The sequence below is a fragment of the Scardinius erythrophthalmus genome, assembly GCF_964197995.2.
Source record: "Scardinius erythrophthalmus genome assembly, chromosome: 3".
Lineage (NCBI taxonomy): Eukaryota > Metazoa > Chordata > Actinopteri > Cypriniformes > Leuciscidae > Scardinius > Scardinius erythrophthalmus.
In genome coordinates, this window is record NC_138223.1 from 39,187,786 (window position 1) to 39,206,292 (window position 18,507).

The 18,507-nt window shown below is 35.8% G+C and overlaps 1 protein-coding gene across 3 annotated transcripts in view; it reads right to left on the minus strand.

The window, feature by feature from the left end:
• Positions 1-7,464: 7,464 nt before the first annotated feature.
• sorcs1 (sortilin-related VPS10 domain containing receptor 1) overlaps positions 7,465-18,507 on the minus strand; it is a 196,841-nt gene continuing 185,798 nt past the window's right edge. Inside the window, exons 23-27 of one of the 3 annotated variants that reach the window (XR_014029825.1) lie at positions 17,150-17,284; positions 14,310-14,409; positions 13,975-14,080; positions 10,327-10,489; positions 7,465-8,460 (exon numbers count right to left, since the gene is read on the minus strand). Coding sequence is in view for 2 of the 3 variants with exons in the window: in XM_081360927.1 (XP_081217053.1) it covers positions 8,396-8,460; positions 10,327-10,493; positions 13,975-14,080; positions 14,310-14,409; positions 17,150-17,284 (573 nt within the window). In the remaining variant the exon portion in view is untranslated. Of the gene's footprint in view, positions 8,461-10,326; positions 10,494-13,974; positions 14,081-14,309; positions 14,410-17,149; positions 17,285-18,507 lie in introns of all 3 variants that reach the window. The other 2 variants (XM_081360927.1, XM_081360928.1) reach the window with 2 other exon arrangements.

The window sequence follows — 18,507 nt, forward strand, 5'->3', positions numbered from 1 at the left end:
CTACCACCTCAAATTCAAAACGAAACATATCACTGAATACCAGCGCGCGCGTATTATTCCCAATATATCTGAGTGGTGTAGAACAATATCTCTGTCTGCGCCCGATTTAAAGAATCGTTGTTGTGTTTCTTTTTAACTGAAAAGACATCAGTTAGACTAGACAATATTCTAATTTTAAATTTGGGGTTTCATAAGCTCCAAGCCATAATAAACATTAGACCTACTTAAGTCTCTGCAGCTAGTGTACTTAAATTTTATTTATCTGCAAAATTATGTTGTATACTTACAGTTTTGCACAATATATGTTCTCAAAACTACATGCACCCTTTAAAAAAAAATACATTTAGCAGTTGTTTAGCAGGGTCTGTGTAACCTGTTCTGAAATGGTTTTATTATAATATCGTTATCGCAAGAGGCTGCAATGTATATCACAATATGGATTTTAGGCCATATCGCCCATCCCTAATTGATAGCCTATAGTAGTTGATAATAACATAGGCCTACCTAATGTTGCCTACGGACGGTAACAGTACAGTAGTAACTTTTTACAGTCTATGAGTAGAACAGCTTTCTCACGCAGTTTGTGATGCATTTTGGAAACAGGAGATGAGCCCCTGGTCTAATGCGCCACCTGGCTTGAGAAACCCGTTCTCAAAGACTTACTTTTATAGTCATTATTTGGGTAGCACACATATTCTGAATGCCTTCGGCAGAATTCAAATGAGCCATTTTAATCTAGATTAATCTAGATTAATTTCAAAATTAATCTAGATTAATCTAGATTAAAAAAAATGTATCTATGCCCACCTCTAGTTATTATACATTTATTACAGTGTAATAATACATTGTGTTATTATAATTTTTTTACAGTATAATAATACATTGTGTTATTATACATTTATTACAATGTAATAATACATTGTGTATTATACATTTATTACAGTATAATAATACATTGTGTTATTATACATTTATTACAATGTAATAATACATTGTGTTATTATACCTTTATTACAGTATAATAATACATTGTGTTATTATACCTTTATTACAGTATAATAATACATTGTGTTATTATACATTTATTACAGTATAATAATACATTGTGTTATTATACATTTATTACAATGTAATAATACATTGTGTTATTATACCTTTATTACAGTATAATAATACATTGTGTTATTATACCTTTATTACAGTATAATAATACATTGTGTTATTACACAATTATTACAGCTTGTTTTGGAACATGCTGTCTATTTTAGCACCCAATTTACTAAAGAAATTATGCAAATTAGATAATGGAGGGAACACACACCAAAAATGTGAGCTGAACTCAATTTGCAGAAAACAAATCCATGTCACGGCATCACTACACATCTGCCATCTTTCCTTTTTAGGTTAGATCTTACTGTGCTAATGCAATATTTCTGGTTTTATTTTGCAATTAACAGGTGTATTAAAAGACAAAGATAATTATGTTAAAAATGCACTAATTGTTTTATTTATATATTCTTTTGTACATATCTTTTGTAATATTTTTTTTTTAGTATTATTACACTACCGTTCAAAAGTAAAAAAAAAAATAGGATTCCTATGAAGTTATTAACATTATTTTTTGTCTTTACTGTCACATTTGAGCACTGTCATTGTTAAATAAAAGTTTTAACACTTTCCCCAACCTTCTGTTGGACAAACATATACCTCTACCCCAAACTCATGCCTAAGCAAATGTTGCTGTGACGGCTGGTTGGGAACAAACAGAGAAAAGTTTTGATTATTTTGTGAACTACTTACAGTTGTCTGTGCATGCTAAGCTGGAACAGCAGGAAGTATTTTAACATTGAAAAAAATTGCTCAGTTAACTTCACTTTTATGGCTGATGTCAGAAATGGCACCATTCTGCCAATTAAAGGCTAGGACAGCGCTTTTTTTCTCATGCTGTGTCAGAATGAAGAGTTAGAAGTATAAAACTTCTCAAACTGCGGAAGTAGAAGTACCCCCACATTTTTGAGTCACTTCACCTATACGTTATGATTACAGTGTCACCTTAAGAGTTGTTTGTGGTTCACCTGCATATACTGTCTCTTGTCACTTGGCCTTTTAGATATTTCTGTCCTCATGTAATTTCAGCGAAGAAACTGATGTATGATTTGACAGTAATTGTTATTTAAACAAAGGGAGACGTATCTTTAAGACATGCTGGGGGAGACTGACAAAACCAATGCCCACCACTTACCACTTTTCTTTCTCCTGTAGAACAGTCATTTCTGTGAAAGATGAACATGTGCAGGTGGTCCCACATCTCCCCCTGTGGAGAGCATGTGGTACTGCAACTGATGCATAGGGGAGAAAGTTACTGTAAGGTAAGTTTCAGCAAACTATCATAGATCATATTTCGGGACGTGATGCAATCACAGCTATTTCAAGTGGAATGCATTATGCGACTACTCCGTATAATCCATCCCCTGATATTTTAGATAAGTACGAATTATGATTTCATGATGCAATTAGCAAATAAATCATTCTCCAATGTCCCCACTGTGCAGAATGAATAACATAATCTGGTGCGAGTGCTTACATTCACACAGCTGTGATTAATGGCTTTGATTAGAGCTAAGTCACTGTAAGGCATTTATATACTTTTGCTAGCTGATGTTTTAAACCTCAAAAATGTAACTTAGCAAAATAAACAGTCTAATGAGGATGACAGTGTCAAAGGGTTTATTAGCTTTTATTTCATTGAGAGTGCTGTGCTTATACTGCAGCTTGTAGGTAAAGCCATGTTATTCATTAAAATGATTCCTTTCTAATAAATATAAATGTAAAGCCTGGGGTATCCATTGGAAAGCAAGTCTAAATTACATACTTTGTTTTGATGTTGTTCTGATGTGTTTAGTAATAGTATACGTGCTGTAAAGTGTACTTGAAACTAACCATTTGTTTAGATAGACTAATTAAAAAGTTTAAAGTTAAGGTTAAAGTCAACATGTAATCAAAATCAACCTATTTCTGCTTTCTGAAAATACATTTCTGGTCTTACAATGCATGATTTATTAGAAAAAAAAAGTTTATCTTTAATCTTCCATCAATTGTCCACTTCTGGACGTGTTTTTCGCTAAACTCCCTTAGTTATTTTTTAACACTGCCCATCCAACCACGTCATATAGAGATAACGTCCAGCTTTCTCTGATATGGAATGCTGAGTTTTCACAATCCAATCAATTCCCAATGGATAACATCAAGCCCCATCCATTTTTTTTTTTTTTTATCATTGAATACCCCGTTTAACTTAGAAGCATGTGACATTACTGAAGTAAATTGGGTTTTGAACATGTTAACGCTGCTGATAAAATAGGCAAAATATTTAAAGGATGAAGTTAATTACTGCAATCATGATGTCAGCGAAGTGTATGCTGATTACACTCCAGTGGAGCGTGGTTTTAATGACCCTTTCTTGCCACGGTGTGTGTTTCATTGTGCAAATACAAAGAACCAGTTTGATCAATACATGAGAACATTTTACAGGTCACATAGAAACGATTCAGTTCTCCAGCTCTGGGTTTTATTAAAAACTGCACAAGCAGATTAATGAGTAATCAGCCGTTTACCTAAGTATGCATCATTTGGAGTTTGCTTATTTTGCGGTTCTACTGAGCATGGCGATCAATCAGGCCAAACATAAGGTTCAGTGTCCATTCATTATGATAATAAATTTTGCTTCGGAAAAAGGAGGGTGTCCCACAAGGGTGCGTTTGCAGTCCGTTTTCATTTCCTTCGGCCTCCTTTAAGGCCTCTGCATGTAGTTCAGCTCTTTCATTCTCATTAAAATAAACTTCTCGCTCTGTTCTGCTGCATAAGTAACAAAGATTAATCATTGATGAAGGGAATATGCTCATGAAATCACTGTCAAATGATCATCGTCGCCTTTCCAGCGGGCATTAAGAACAAGGACAGTGTGTGATAGAGTTTCCAAAAGTGAAGCGTACCCCTGGACCTCCTAATCAAATACAGCTTTCCTGAATGCCAATTATCAACAGACCATGCAAATCAGTCTGGAGAAGAGAGTGACTTTCTCTTTGCTGGCCTGCGTTAACCTCTAGAGAATGCAATCTGTCCCCGGGGAGAGATGGGGAGTTAATGAAGTGAACGGCTGGATAAGTATTGGTGCTTGGGTATCTCTCTTTCTTGACTTAACTCACACATATGAATTCCAAAATTTTGAAATAATTCATATTTTTTTTCAGGTTTTTGAAAGTTTCTAAAGCTCACCAAGGCTGTATTCAATTGAATTGCATTTACTAGTTTTATTCAGCAAGGATGCATTAAATTGATCAAAAGTAAAGACATATTTCTGTTTGAAATAAATGCTGTTTATTGAACGTTCTATTCATCAATGAATTCTGAAAGAAAAATGGTCATGTTTGGCAGTATTTTTTTATGTTGGTGAGAGAAACCCCCTGGATATATTATTCACCTTCAGCACCATACTTGCAATGTTATTGGGAAACCATTGATAGAATTATGTTTTATAGAGAAGCACATTCACACTGTCCTATGAAACCAAATGTAATTTGACATAAAACACCTGATTTTGCATTCATCAGATGAGTGACACTTTTTACTGTTACCCTACATTGCCTATCAATGAAAAGAGCTCCTTTCATATGTAACATTGTTTGGATTTTAACAGGAGTAGGCCTCTGAAATGAATTACTAATGCAGTTACCCCTTTGGTGTGTGTGTTTTTCTCTCTCTCCCGCTGGTCTTTCTTTCCAAAGGTAATTAAACGTGGTGAGTCGACCGGCTGTGAGCAGAGATGCCAGCGGTGGACCCTGTTCGCTGTAGGCACACGTATCACCAGAGGAAGATTGAGTCTAATGTCCTTGGAGTAACTACAGTACGAACCCACAGGGAGCGGATTGAGCTGGTTATTATCCTGGAGGAGACAGGCCTCTGATAAACTTTCATTCGTACACAAGAGGTACGCTGGTCGCCTAATGCTTTGTCGTGAGGGCATCATTTTTATGAAGAAATTCGAAATGAATCATTAGGCTCGAATTAGCCATGCCCTTGACTGCAATTGCATAACAGGAACACGCACAAACACACTCATACTTACAGTTCCCTGGGCGCCCGCCGTTGAAAGTTACCTTGAGATGTCAGTAGAGCCCTGGTAACATTGATTGCTTCTTAATCTGCAGTCTCATGTGCCTTCCAGTTAACTCCCTCACTCTGTCTCTCTAGCTGCGCTGTCGCGAAACCATTCTTCGCTAATGGCTGCTCATTTCTCACACTCTTTCTTCTCTAGAAGGGGACAGAAATCATCTCATAACCAGCATGTTGTGAGATCACGTTTGACCAGAACACTACATGTACTCTATACAAAAGACTTTTATATTGTTGTAACAAAATGTCTATTTCAAATAAATGCTGTTCTTTTGAATTTTCTTTTCATCAGAGAATCCTGAAAAAAATATCACTGTTTACACTAAAATATTAAGCAGCACAACTGTTTCCATTACTGATAACGATAAGAAATGTTTCTTGAGCATCCAATCATCATATAAGAATGATTTCTGAAGGATCATGTGACACTGAAGACTGGAGTAATGATGCTGAAAATTCCGCTTTGCCATCACAGGAATAAATTTCATTTTAAAATATATTCACATAGAATATTTCACAATATTACTGTATTTTGACCAAATAAATGCAGCCTTTTAGACTTCTTTTAAAATCAATGCAAATTCTTACAGACCCCATACTTTTGTATAGGAGTGTACATTGTTATATAGCTTCAAGAAAACTATTTATTTTGGAACATATTATTATTATTTATATTATCATTGATAAAAGGTTGCATACACGTTAAAAAGGCATTATCCTATTATTCCTGCATATATCCTATTAGGCAAGCCTATTATTCAAATAAAAACAGACCATTTGACTGATTGATACTTTATTATCTATGATTTAAAGGTTACTTCAGCAAATTACATAATGTTTTTACAAATACTGTAAGAAAATCAAAACACAATTACAGGGACTGATTTCATTTAATAAATATGATTGCACCAAACAGAAACAATTCCACACTGCACAGAGTTGAGGTCAAAGAAAGAGATACTGTATATATATATATACAAAAAAAAAAAAAAAAAAAAAAAAAAAAAAAAAGACACCTATATTTTTTTTATATATTTATATATATATAGATATATAAAATCTTTACAGTAATAAAACTCGTCTTCTACAAAAATAATCTTCCTCACTCTTAAGAGTAAAGTGGCAGCGCTGGATTTTGATATCCTGGCTGCCACAGTTTGTCCATTCAGAGCTCATAAAGTGTCTTGTTTTGTAGCCAGTGGTTTAACAACAGTTATATAATCTCTGTCTTCAATCTAAATATACAACTCAGTTTAATAATTAATTGAAATGTATTTCTCTTTTTAAGTCTGGATCTTCAGATATTGATTTAGTCAAATATGGTATTTCTTTTTTGATCTGTTGTGGGCCTTTTAGCAGAAACAATTTAGTTATATTGCTATTGCTCATTTTATAGTCCCTCCCCCTTACCCACAATGCCCCGCGTTCATTTGATTGACAATCTCGACTCATAACTCGAGTCTTGTCGTCCATCGTATCATATGCCAAAGACGGCGTCAGACTGCAGCGCTCATGATATTATGAAAATATAATCTGTACTGTGATTGTATCAAGTCCGTAGTGAATTGTCTAGGTATGAACATCCTCTACTGCTGTGACATGATATTTATAGTTAGCGTACAAAAGGTGACGGACAAGGACAATTGAAATAAAATTATCCATTAAAAATTCCCTTTTAAACATGCTGTCTTCAATATTCTGACATTTGTGTAATAAAGATGACCTCCGTTTGTATTCATTGATGTATGAGAATAGAAAAACTGCCAATAGCTGTAATATAACCTTGATATTCAAATATTGAAAGAAGAGAAGAAATGGGAAGCGTCCCATAGATAAAAATGCTATAGTGGAGAAAAAGATAGTAGCGGATAGATAGCGTGAGGACCATGATCTCTGCCATGAGTGTAACAGCACCATTTTTATAAACAGGAGGACATGTAGTTGCTCTCAATGAGTTGTAATGCTACATGTAAATATCAATAATAATACAAATAAATAATAAAATGCAAATAATCATATAATTGTATGTAATTGTATTGTTGCCCCAAGTCCATGCAAACTGTATTTTGGTATAATTTTTTTATTTATTAAAATGTTCTTTTAACTAACCAAATGAGTCATATACCAATAAGGATAGACTGTGTTAAATTCTCAAACTATATAAGGTCAAATAAAATAATTTGACATGAAATGCAGGTTCCTGACAATATGCGTGTGTAATAGTGGATGATGCCTGCTGTACGTGATTTCTGAATAGTACTAGTCAATTTATTAGTTCAAGTAACTGCTCGTCGCTTCCCTGTGATTTTATATTGTTCAAAAATAAAGAGGGCATAGTAAAAGAAAATAAAAGGCTTAAATATTTAAACACGTACTTACACATTCATACATTCATATCCGTCAGCTTTTGGTATGACATGACTGAATTTAAATGCGAAAAAAAAAGAGAGAAGCAAAATCAAAACATAAATCATGTAACCCCCTGTGAGTGCACAAATTATTTCATACAAAATTGTTTATGTATGAAATTGCCATGATGTATCTCAATGTCTTATGTCAGTTTACACAACATATCTTGACACTGATTGATATGTGTCTGTAAACCAACAGTTATTTCTACCTAGAAATACATCATTTATTTTACTATGAGAAAAATACTTTGATATTGCAGAGAAGCAAAAAATAAATAAAAATAAAATAAACAAGCTTCAACATTAAATCTGCTTCATCAATAATCGCATTAAACTGAGTCAAATGATAAAACCTACATTTTTGTGTTACATGTAAAGTACAGATGTGCTAAATATAGCTTTACAAAATGAAACCCAGGAAATGTTTCATTTTACAATAATCATTAATAAATGTACAGTTTATTATTAAAACACTTCCAAAATATCACACATCCATGTTTTACTCTCATGAATACTGTACTGCCACTGTTAACAATAAAAAATAAACGGACAGTTAACCAAGAATCATTTTCGTTTTCCACCCCTCATGCTGGCCTTTCCCTCCAACTTTATACACACTGGCGTCTTTATAAATGAACAGCATCAAAAATGATTTATTGAATACACAGACATATAAAAAAAGCTGTACAAAGTTTGTTCTAGTATTCACAGAGCACAGTAAAGTTAATGTCCAACATGCACAAGTACTGAATAAAGCTTGAAACCTTTGTGTCCGCATGACCAAAGTCCTTGACGTAGGCGGAGTCTAGAGTTCAAACGTCGATGTACGTAGGAAGATCTGATGAGAATTTGACGCGTGGATGAGGTTTGATGCATTCTGGGAAAACAACAACAGTGTGAATTGACAAGAGTGGCAACATTCACAAAGCAGCCTAGAAAGCTGAAATGCATCATGACATTTGCTGTTTTGTTGATTTATTATAGGCATCACCAAAGGGACCATAAGTCAAGCAACCAAAGTTTTTGCCTGAAATCAACAAGACCACCGTTTCCAACAAATCTGCTGAAGCATTTACAAGTTGTTGTCCTAACACACGCAGACTGAGCCGAGTGACAGGTAAAGGGCCCTATTTTAACGATCTAAGCGCATGGTCAAGTGCACTTAGGGCTAGTTTAACGACAGGAAAAATGGTCGGCGCACCTGGCGCATGGTCTAAAAGGGTTGTCCCTATTCTTTTAATGAGTAATGGGTGTGTTTTGGGCGTAACGTGAAATAAACCAATCAGAGTCTCATCTCCCATTCCCTTTAAAAGCCAGTTGCGCTCACGCCGTGGCGGATTCGCTATTTACATGACGGAATTCGCAAGCGGAAAGGCTGAACGCCTCTCTAGCGAGGAAACGGATCTGCTCATGCTCGAGGTTAAAGCGCGCAAGCAGACCATCAACAAGCCGGATTCCACCATATCTTTATGTACACAATATTAATCTTTTACATTAGCCGCTTTCCGACCGGAGGAACCTTTTCACAGTTCCTAGAACTATTGGCTATAGTACCCGGATGTCGGCGTGTTCGCACCGCAGGAACTAGGAACGATTTTAGTTCTAGGAACTCCATTTGTAGGAACTAATTTAGGTCCTACTTCAGAGTAGGGTCTAAACCAGCACTAAAGGAACTATCCGTGACGTTAGTGTAACGTTACGCTGATGACCGAACGCACGCGGAACACCAGCACCCGCCATCTTTAAAACAGCTAGAATGTAAACACACAGATTATAGCCTATATATTTACTCCAGAAACTAACTATACAAACATGGAAAACAGTGATAGATGGGTCTCTAAACCTTAAATGCTGAAGAGAAAATCCAACGCAACTTTGAGGGGACCAAGCCAAACATGATTATGTTTATCTGCCCAGCTAGCAACACTGGACACGGCATAGGCTAATAACCTTTTTTCATATACTGTCTACTTTCTATAACAGTTCTATCTAATAACACATTAAACAGTACTGTTAGACAGATCGCTAACTAATAAACACAGAGAATGCGAGCATTGTTTGCTCTGGCGTTCTCAGCGCCGCCAAAATAAAGGTCCGTCGTGCCGTCAAAATAAAAGTCACCGTGCTTGCGTCACTCCCTTACCCCTCCTACCAGTTCCTATGGCCACTTGGCCAGTGCGAACGCAAACAGCAAAACCGAGTTTGGGGGAGAGTAGTTCATAGAACTGTTTAGAAGTGGACAGTTCCTAGAACTAGTGTGCTGGTGTGTTTCCCTGTGTGTGTAATAAGCAGAGTGTACACCTATTGTGCACCCGCCTATAGGCGCACATTACTAACTGGCTCTTTAAATAACAAAAATAAATATTGCGCCATTGACTTTAGACCAGGTTTTTGTTGGTAAATGGTGCAGTCTGTTTCAGTTGCCTCAAAATAGCAATGTGCCAACAATGCGCCAGAACACACCTCATTTTCAGACCAGCAGCCCATGGGCGCACAAATGCATTTGCTATTTCAACAATGTGGCGCAGGACGTGAAAATGATAACTGCGTCGGGCTGAAACTAGCAAAAAACACTTGTTTTTTAGTCTGGTGCCGCATTGCGCTGGCTATATGACAGGGCCCTTAGTGTATCTGCTGTTCTCAAGAATCAAAGCTATGAGTTCAGTATAAGAGAGAATCTGAGTGGCATGTGATAAATGGAAAAGCATCAGAGTATGTGATACGGTGCCCAGCAGGTGCTCACCGATGGTCTGGGTGTTGGGCTCTGTGTCCAGAGGTTCCAGTGATGTGAGCAGCTCTCTCTGAGAACTGCAGCTGGGTGTGCTGTCAGTGGGAGAAACTGGACTCTGGATCATTTCTTGCTCTTTTTCGTCCTGCATCGCTGCATAGATGTGGAGGCCTGGGATCTTCCTTGAGGAAAGATTTACAATGAGACACGGGCAAACAAACCTTGATGCTACAAGATATGCTTGGGGGAATCAGCCTGTTTCAAACAGGGTGAGAAAAAATAATAATACTATTATCAAGCGGTAAGCAACCATAATTACTGAAGGGGACATGTGTCTTCAACTTTTATAAATTATTTATTCATCTTTAAGTTAGAAATGAACAATTTTGTGTTAAAAGTTTCATCCATCTTAATTTAAATATATACACTACTGTTCAAAAAGTTTGGGGTCAGTACGATAAAAAAAAAAAAAAAAAAAGTAATACTTTTAATCACTAAATTAAATTGACCAAAAGAGAGTAAATACATTTATACTACTGTAAAAAAAATGATATTTCAAATAAATGCTGTATTAATCAAATTCAACATTGATAATAAAAATACATGTTTGTTGAGCAGCAAATCAGCATATTAGAATGATTTCTGGAGGATCATGTGACTGATGACTTAATAATAATGCTGAAAATTCAGCTTTGCATCACAGGAATAAATTACATTTTAAAATATATTAAAATAGAAAACAGTTATTTTAAATTGTAATAATATTTTACAATATTACTGATTTTACTGCATTTTCGATCAAATAAACGCAGCCTTGGTGAGCATAAAACACATTTTTCAAAAACATTTTGAACATTAGTGTTTTTATACACACACACATATACTGTATAACACTACTAAATACTAAAACTATAAAGTGATATTTATAATAAAACTTGTAGCCAACTGCCTAGTAATTTTAAGATGTACAGTATAGTACAGTATTTTGACTGAGTAAAAACAAACAATGTTGTTGTAGACGGTTGCTGGTCATAATTCACATACTATCCGTCCTAAATAGTAGTATGTTGAAATGAGTATTCCAAAGATACCCGGATGGTCTACTTTTTCCGGTTAGAATCCGAAGTGCAGATCCATGCACTCTAACAGCTAATATTGCCCACAACCCATTGCACCGTGGATGAGGAGGATTCGATTAGAACTTCAAACGATAAAATGTGTAAAAAATAAACACTACAAACATGGCGGATGTACAAGACCGACGGTTAACTAGGTTTAGATAAAGGGCTTTGAGTGCTTAATAATCAACATCTAACCTGACGAAAATGTATTTATTCAATGTTATCCACATTATATTTCATCTGCAACAACATTGTGAACTTTTATAAAGATACGTTTGGTCATTAACCTTTAAATGGATCATTATGCGAACACAGTTTTAGACATGAAACACCAACAACTGGCAGATCAACGTGCTACTACATTTCTCTCTGAAACGGTAGGACATTCAATTAAATTGAACGTGGAGGATTTTAACTGTGACAAGATGATTGACAGGGCAGTTTAAACGGTGACGAAATTATGACGAAGTAGTCAGCCTATGACCCAAAGCTTGCCTTCTATTCTGCTACATACTCAAAAGTATGTACTTTTTCTTCACAAAAACAGTACATACTTTTAAGTAGGCGAATTAAAGCGCAGCAGGTGATCTACTGTGGCCAGCAGACGCTTATCTTTCACTGGGCGAACATTACCTAATTAATATTCACGAGGCAAGCTGAAAAGGTTCATAATGTGTCCTTCTGAACTTTTTCCAAACCTTCCGACGGCCCTGACATTATCAGCTTTGCAGTTCACATCACTCTGTTCGTTTATCACAGGAAGCATGTGTTTATAGTTTGTGAATGCGGTATCCTGCATTTACAAAACGCAATCTGGGCTCTGCCTCAGGGAAACATTTGTAATGAGACCCAGGAATAAGAAAAAAAAAGACCTTTGTGTGAAAGTCTCACTTAGGGGCTAGAACTGAGCTGTTAAATCAAGAGCGCCCTTTCAGAGAGGTGATTTTATCCGACTTGGTCCGCATCGTTACGGAGGGAAGAATGTCACGCAAGCAAAAACCAGAATAGAGCTTTAACAGGGCATTGCCTAAGAGGATTCAAAAGCAAATTTGTTTCGCAAAACACAACTGGAGAGGGATTTAGCAGGAAGAAAACGCAACCCAAACGGACAGCTCATTAAGATGTGATCTAACACCCTCATTAAAGGACCAGTTCACACAATGAAACGGAAATTCTGACACCATTTCCTCACACTAATGTAGCTCTAAACCCATTTACATCTATTCAGAGCTTTCTGTATTTGTTAGAGCAGTTTTTTAGCGTTAGTTTCGGGTGAACTGATTAACAAGAAGTGTTCCTTCAGGAAGTCACCGGTGGCTGCAGAGTCACTGAATGAGAGCTTGTTGCGTACAAAAAAACAGTAAAGCATCGGAAAATTCTTGGCACTTCTGTTATCTCCCTCTCCTGTCTCCAGATCTTGTCTTATTGACCTCTCGTGCCCTTTTCTCTCTCAGTCCGGTGATGGAAACGGTGCAATCATTTAACATTTCATAAAGGTCAACTTGAAAAACTCAAAGGGCTAAATATTGATAATGTCTGTGCATTGACTGACATTTCTCATTTCTTATGAGCGCTAGGACAAAAGAAAGAAGGTTCTGCAACAGGGAAAGGGTGAATCACCACTCCACATATCCGCTCAGTGATTTGCTAGACTGAGCTACAACACCTAAACTTGCTGATCTGAGAGAATGAGAATTTGCCTCGTATTCCATGAGCAGACGACGGCTTGGCTTTTTTTGTTTTTGTAGCATTGAGCAAAATCATTTAAAATGTATTATTATAATAATTAGAATAGGTTACACTTTATTTTTAAGGTTTCCGTGTTACAGTGTAATTATACATTCAAGTACTGATTAATAATAATTAACATAATAATAAATAATACACTTAAAAAAATTATATGATCAATAAGTTGACAACATGTGTTTTTACATTGCTTTAACTCATGAAAAAAGTTGAAAATTGCTTCTTATTTTGATAAGTTATACAAAATAAAAGAATTTTTTTAACGTCAGTTTGATGTAATTTAAGTTGAACTGACTTAAACATCCAAGTTGATTGTACTTAATTTAAGGCAGCAATTTTTTTTATTATTTTTTAGGATTAGGTGCATTAATTATGCAAAATGTATAGTTATTACTACAGTAACTACATGTAACGTGTAACAAAGACACTAAAATAAAGCGTTACTTTAGAATATATATATAAAAAAAATGCTGTTGAATGCTGTCATAATGCTGATTACACTTCTGTTGTTTGAAATTAAAGATAAATCAATTAAAATATATCATCAGATAATTATGCATTTAAAAATATACTTTTATCTTTTAAAAATTCTACAAATAGCATCAATGCAGTTAGCTACTGTTTGTTAATACTTATAAATAACTTGCCTTTCAAGCTTTCTCAAACTTTTTTTCACATTTATTGATTATTTTCCACTAGACATTCAACAAATTTAAAAAGATAACCATACAGTATTTATACAGCAAACATATACATTATGATTTAAAGATGAGGTTTTAAATATGGATAACAATACCTTTTGAATTTATAGATGAGGAACACTGCTAAACCCACCACCACCACAGAGAGGAGCATGAGCATAGCTGAGCCGCTGTGATTCTCGCTTGTGTCCACTAGAGGCGCTAGACACAGGGGAAAATAAGGAAGACAAGCTGTTGTCAGTGCACAGGCATGTTTCCCACCTTTCTTTTAATAAAACAGACACAAAACTAATTTCTCACAACCACCAATGTCATATTAGACTTGTTCACTTGATCAATTTCATCTCTGGGTGAACTATTCCTTAAAGTTGCAAGTCTTTCTTGTCTCGTTCATATTTAGAAAACAACACTCTTGATTCCAATTCTTTACCTGCTGATAAATGAGCAGCGTATACCGTGATCTGGACTCCTGGTCTGAGTGTGAACTGAACCAGATTCTGATTCAAAGCACTGAGCATCAGTTCTGAGAGCTGAAAGGAAAAATCACATCATCACATAATCATATTCACACCACGTTGGATAAGAAAACGCTGCCGTACTATACATCCAAATCTGTTATTAAATTACATAAACAATCACATAACCCTGAAATAAGATATTCGTGCCCTGTATTTGATTTCCCCGAGTGAGTCCTGATGTATAGCACTGTATGTTGAGACATACAAGCGTGATGTTTGTATTACATGAGCCGGTATTACACTGGGAAAGACATTTCAGCATAAATCAACTCACCTTCACTCACAAATATTGATATATGACATGGGTGGGATCTCATTTAGGCCTAACATCTCACTCTTCTCTCCCTCAAACACACACAGAGCCCTTGACTGTCATGCACTTTTATGTATACATAAATCTTGAAAGCAGATCACAATTTCCCTCCCAAAATGAAGCCCCTTCTTGTTTGTTTTTGTGCTTGATTATGGCAGATCAGGGTTTTTTTTTTTTTAAGAAAAAAACTGTTTAAGTGTTAATATAATTATTGTAAAGGAGTTGACAGGAATTTAAGATCATTCCCTACAGATGGATGGATGGATGGATGGATGGATGGATGGATGAATGGATGGATGGATGGATGGATGGACCTCACACAAAACCACTTCCTTTTTCACTCGTTCTTCCAAAGCTTTATTAAATCTGTCTCATTTACTAAATGATTCCTGACTTATTTCTGCGCTCCTTTATTTCTTTGTCGCTCTCACCTTCTGTCTCCCTCATCCTTATTCTTCACCCTTTTAAAATTAGACCATTCCATGAATAATTACATTCTTTATGAATTGTACCAGGGTCAGTAAGTCTATTATACTTTTTTAATAAGGCTATCTACACATTTTACTTTGAACATGGCACCCTTGAAGTGAGATTTATGAGGATCTGCTATGAAAGGTCCTTTGTATATTCAAGGTAGGTTTGGATGAGAAAAATAAATAAATAAATGCACCCCTGCACAGATACCCCTCTTTCATATGTGATATAATATCTCTGGCCCATAAGAACTGAATGATCTAGTGGATGGATTACTAATGACCTTCTCTACCGTATGTATGGTGAGAAATCACTGCCTCAAAAATACAGATGACTCTGTATCGTAATTTTGGAGGATATGAGCCATCTTCTCATATTCAGTAATGGCTGTTCTCAGTTTTTCCCTAATGCGGTATGGACAGAATTACCCATGACCTAAAGAATAAACCCACAACTGCAGGTGAGAAAGATAATAAATGAGAAAATCTCATTGAGCTTTGACATCCACATCAGGAAACCACTTTTTCTATTTTTTTTAGAAAAGTCCCCCTGTGAAATCCAGCTTTTAATGTTGTTTATATGTCTATGTGGTGTTTTTAATGTGCTTTAAGACTAACCATGTGCAAATGTTTGACAGACTACCTTGTAACCAATCACGTCAACGAGTGGATCTCTGAGCTGGTGTGAGTGGAGGCGGGGCTAATTTGCATATTAACAGAACCACGTATACTAAATGAGGCAAGGGTGTAGAGTTACATTCAAGCTATTTTAAGGCATGAACTTTTTTTTTTCAATGAAAAAAACGTTTAAATCTGTTAGTTTGGTGATCAAAGATGAGTTTTAAGGGATACAATTATTGACTACAGGGGGACTTTAAGAGATACTTTCTGAAGTAGCAAATTAAAGTGTATTTATATAACAATTATTTAATTTCAGAAGAAAACTGAATAAGAAAAATCTGGTGTAAGTGTGAACCAGTAAAAACAGGGTTTAATCAAGTGTTAAACATGCCAACATTGACATCTGCTGGAGACCATAAGAAACTCTTGCCAAGATTCCCATTTTATCCACTATCCTTAAAAATGTACAGTACTGAGCAAAACTCTTAGGCATGTTAATATCCCCATCCCCATTCTTTTTGCCATTAATTATAATAATCCAGTGAGATTTGTGTATGCACAAGGAGTCTGACAACAGCCAGGATGATCTGATCTCACCATCATCGAGTCCGTCTGTGATTACATGAAGAAACAGAAAAAACTGAGACAAACTAAATCTGCGGGAACATCTCCAAGATGCTTGAAGAAACCTTCCTGCAAAGCTACAGTACTGTGAAAAGTACTGGCACTTGTGTTAAAATGCTGTAAAGTGAGAATGCTTTCAAAAATAAAATCACAAATTGAATTTATTTATGGTTTAACTTCTATTAACTAATTCAAATCAATATATGGCGTAACGACCCTTTGCGTTTAAAACGGCTTTTGTCCAGGTACACTTGCGCATAGTTTTTCAGGTAGCTTTGCAGGAAGGTTTCTTCAAGCATCTTAGAAACGTTCTCGCAGTTCTTCTGGACTTAGTCTGTCTCAGTTTTTTTCTGTTTCTTCATGTAATCACAGACAGACTCGATGATGGTGAGATCAGATCATACCGGCTGTTGTAAGACTCCTTGTGCATACACAAATCTCACGGGATTATTACAATTAATGGCAAAAAGAATGTTTGGAAATGTAAACTGATATTTCAAAAGATATAAATAACTGACTTAGGGGGGATATTAACATGCCTAAGACTTTTGCACAGTACTGTATTTGAAAAAAAAAAAAAGGACTGATGATAATATGTTCTTTCTTCTGATCAAGAGACACACGCAAAGCAAAACATTCGTTAGCTGAGTGTTTCATGATAGAGATGGGCACCATAGTGTGAAGATCATGCATAGTGTCGGATAAGGCTTAAGTCCAGTACCTGGTCTAAATGAGAAGCTGTTTTGTCTGGCTTGCCCTCTGTCAGCTGTTTGTCTGGTAACAGGAAAAACTCGGCCGCTGTGGGAAGTCCAGGCAACACAGTGACCAACAGCTGTTCAGGATTCACTCCTGTCGCCTGAACACCAAGAAACAGAGGATTAGAGAAACACAAGAATCAACTGAGGTAAAAAAAAAGACAAGGCCTTTAACTCTTATGTTCTTGTGTGATTGACTTTACAGTTTTAATGATTGTGGTCCCAGTCCAGAAACCTCAATGATGTATATATAATATACTTTTATATGATCTTTCTATTCATGCAATAACCCTCAAAAAGTGTTTTCAACAACTTAACTTGTAGTTAGTCGGGTTTGGACCAAAATGAGGGTACATGAATATTTCTGTTTCTGTTTCAGACAGAAAATAAATATATAATATCCTCCCTGGTTCATGTTGCAAGGTCACAACGTCCACCGCGTTCCTGTCCATATGCCCAGTGCAAAACTCATTACACACATTACCAATAAACAATTGGAGCAGAACACGCATATGGCTCACATGAGAACCGTTATTCTCAAGTGTCACATTCCATAAACATTCATAAAGAAAGTCCCAATGTTCACTTATAACTGCCTCTTGAAAATGCCACGGGGTAAGTGAGGGAGAACACTGATGATTATTTGGTTTGTCATGCCATATGTTTGAATATTTGTGTTTTTCCTGTCACGGTGATGTTTCTCCATCAGTGAAGGCAAATCTAGAAGCTGATGTTTCACAACCAAAGTGTGGAGCATGAAAACCCAGCAAAGATCCTGACTACACTTAAATTTTTGCACTTTTTATATCTGGAATTTATATTTTGAGACTCAAATAGCACTTTAAATTGAGATTCTCTAAAGGTTGTGAACAAAGTACACAGGGCAAGTACTTGAGTAAACATACAGATACAGTGCTATGCATAAGTTTAAACACCCATACTAAAGTTGACTAAAAAGAGGAATAAAAAATCATCTTTTGGAAACTGAACTTAATGCCTTAATTTAAAAAATTTGGAAAAATCCAACCTTTAAGGACACCAATTTTCTTTGTGAATGAATAATGTATCGTACATAAATAAATGTTCTTCCTTGAAATACAGGGTGCATAAGTTTGGACACCCCTATGTTAAATTCCCATAGAGGCAGGCAGATTTTTATTTTTAAGTATTTTTTTATATATTTTTTTAGGATACTATGCATCCTGATAAAGTTCCCTTGGCCTTTGGAATTAAAATAGCCCTACATCATCACATAGCCTTCACCATACCAAGAGATTGGCATGGTTTTATTTCAGTTAGCCTAATAGCTAGTTTGATTTGCATT